Here is a 2834-nt window from a genome sequence, read left to right as displayed (position 1 = left end):
GTCCAGTTGAAGGACACAGAATAAATTGTCATGCACTAGGTCTGAACAAATTTACAAATTTCCTCAGCAGTCTTTAAAGTAGAATAACAGCTATATGAAACACCACAGTGAGTTTGAAACCAAATACTAGATGGGGAAGAAAGGATTCTAGATAATTAATAAAGGCATATGTGAAACCTAAATAATTAGGAGTGTGTACATAAAAAAAGTCCATAACTCTGTAATTGAGTGTAATCAAGAGAAGTGTCTAATGCATCCTATATTTATTTCTAGGACACATACTCTCTAGATGGCCTTGAGAAACCATAGCACCATCACTGAGTTCATCCTCCTTGGGCTGCCTGCTGACCCCAAAATCCAGGTATTGCTCTTTGTGCTCTTTCTGGGGATTTACCTCCTGACCCTGATGGGAAACCTGATGATGCTATTGGTGATCAGAGCTGATTCCCACCTCCACACACCCATGTACTTCTTCCTGAGTCACCTCTCCTTCCTGGATCTTTGTTTTTCTTCAGTTACTGTGCCCACGCTACTGGAGAACCTCCTGTCTAAAAGGAAAATCATTTCAATAGAGGGATGCCTGACTCAAGCCTTCTTTGTGTTTGACTTTGGAGGAACAGAAGTCTGCCTACTGTCAGCAATGGCCTATGACCGTTATGCTGCTATCTGTCACCCACTTCTCTATGGTCAAGTAATGAATAATCAGCTGTATATGCAGCTTGTGTGGGGCTCATGGAGCCTGGGGTTTCTAGATGCACTCATTAACATTCCCCTGATAATGAACTTGGATTTCTGTGAGGCCAAAACCATCCATCACTACAGCTGTGAGCTGCCCTCCCTCTTGCCTTTGTCCTGCTCTGATGTCTCTACCAACCTCACTGTCTTGGTCTGTTCCACACTCCTGCATGGCTTTGGTACATTCTTCCTGATCTTCTTCTCCTATGTGCGCATTGTCTCTACCATCCTGAGCATCAGCTCCACCTCGGGCAGAAGCAAGGCCTTCTCCACATGCTCCTCCCACCTCACTGCAGTGAGCTTCTTCTATGGCTCAGCTTTCCTCCGTCATCTCATGCCAACCTCAGGCTCACCTCAGGAACTGATCTTCTCCATACAGTATGGTGTGGTTACTCCCTTAGTAAATCCCCTCATCTACAGCCTGAAAAACAAAGAAGTAAAGGCAGCTCTGAGAAGAACCTTGGTAAAATGTTTGCAACGGCACGCATAGCAAGCTACAAAGAGATGATCAATTAGGAAAGAACTACAGGCTTCAAGATATCCGTTGAGTTGATACTGCAATCTTCCTAATGGCCAACTGTTTTAGATGCCAGAAGATACCACAGAAGAGCTTACGAAGGATGCACAAAGATAGCTTGAGGATGGGGTCAGGGTAGGAGAAGGTGGTTCAGATTAAATCCTACTCAAAGGGAGATCAATGGAATATATAGTCCTCTTGATTAAAAGTTTTATTTAATCATAATTTATTCCTCTATTGTTTCATTAATATTGAGTAAAACAATGTGCTTGTATTGGATTATTTTTTAGGGTTAAATGTACAGAAAGGCACGAAAACCAGAAGATTTCACCAAAAACTGTTGAATTTCAGGGAAAGAAAAGTTATAGATTTGGGGTCTGTGGAGGCATTTGAGCTTTGATGGGAAGCCCTTGCAGATAGACAAAAGTGCTCAAATTCGGGGCGCCTGGGTGGCTCAGTTGTTAAGCATCTGCCTTTGGCTCCGGGCTTGATCCCAGGTCTCTGGGATCAAGCCCCGCCTCAGGCTCCTCCGCTGGGCGCCTGCTTCTTCCTCTCCCACTCCCCCTGCTTGTGTTCCCTCTCTCTCTGGCTGTCTCTCGCTCTGTCAAATAAATAAAATCTTAAAAAAAAAAGTGCTCAAATTCAGGAGAGCATAATCAGCAAGTCAATGATTTGGGTGACACCAAGAACTTTATTGTTCTGTTACTTGGGAGCTGGAACATGAAGGAAAATATCACTCTATCTAGGGTAATACAGGGAAATGTAGCCCTCTGCAACAATTCACCTCCTCACCTCCTTCAAGCTTTGATTTTTCCATTTAGCCTACTTGGGGAATGCAAGGGTTTTTAGTCAATTTTTTTTTTTGTTTTTTGTTTTTTATTATGTTCAATTAGCCAACATATGTACATCATTAATTTTTGATGTAGTGTTCAACGATTCATTGGTTGTGTATAACACCCAGTGCTCATCACCACACGTGCCCTCCTTAATACCCATCAATTGTTTTGGAGTAATTTCCTTTTCATATTTTCTAGCACGGGTTTATGAAATATGTAGTATGTGTTATATAATACACCAAATTTGTATCTTCTGAGAAATTTTTCTATACTATTTATTATTTTCCTCAAAATAGATTGTTTTAAAACGTGGTTACTTATACTCATTCAATGCTATTTTCTGTCTAACAATAATGAGATCCCTAATAATACATGTTATTGATGAGGGATAGAAACAGGAAACTGTTTATCTTTAGCTGGGAAGGCCGACTTACAGCCTGCAAAGTTTCAATAAGGATCAAACATGTGCTGGTTGCTACATTCTTTAAGGGTCTCACGACTGCCTGTATATTTCACTAATAGTTAATATTGAACTGATGATAATCACCAGAAGAATGTTGCAAAAGTAGTTTTATGAGTAGAAATTCAAACAAATTTGAAGAAACTTTTGTATTCTGATACTCCCTGCAGGCCGTCTTCCCTTTGATTACTAAGCAGACAACCACTAGCCTCACACAGCAAAAGTGCAGCTCTTTCTGTCCATGGGTCCTGTCCCAGTGCTACTTAAATAAACTCACTAAGTTGTA

The 2834-nt window shown here is 41.1% G+C and overlaps 1 protein-coding gene across 1 annotated transcript; it reads left to right on the top strand.

Annotated features, from left to right (window-relative positions):
• Positions 1-289: 289 nt before the first annotated feature.
• LOC123794577 (olfactory receptor 8S1-like) lies at positions 290-1225 on the top strand. The gene has a single exon (XM_045800742.2). It carries the CDS (start codon positions 290-292, stop codon positions 1223-1225), a length of 936 nt encoding a protein of 311 aa, XP_045656698.2.
• Positions 1226-2834: the final 1609 nt, after the last annotated feature.

The sequence above is a fragment of the Ursus americanus genome, chromosome 25 (assembly GCF_024610735.1).
Source record: "Ursus americanus isolate L20-20 chromosome 25, mUrsAme1.1.p, whole genome shotgun sequence".
Taxonomy (NCBI): domain Eukaryota; kingdom Metazoa; phylum Chordata; class Mammalia; order Carnivora; family Ursidae; genus Ursus; species Ursus americanus.
This window is presented reverse-complemented; position numbering and strand designations above follow the sequence as displayed.

Bases quoted from the DNA above. Each gene is read 5' to 3' on its own strand.
- LOC123794577 (XM_045800742.2), top strand. From the start codon at position 290: ATGGCCTTGAGAAACCATAGCACCATCACTGAGTTCATCCTCCTTGGG.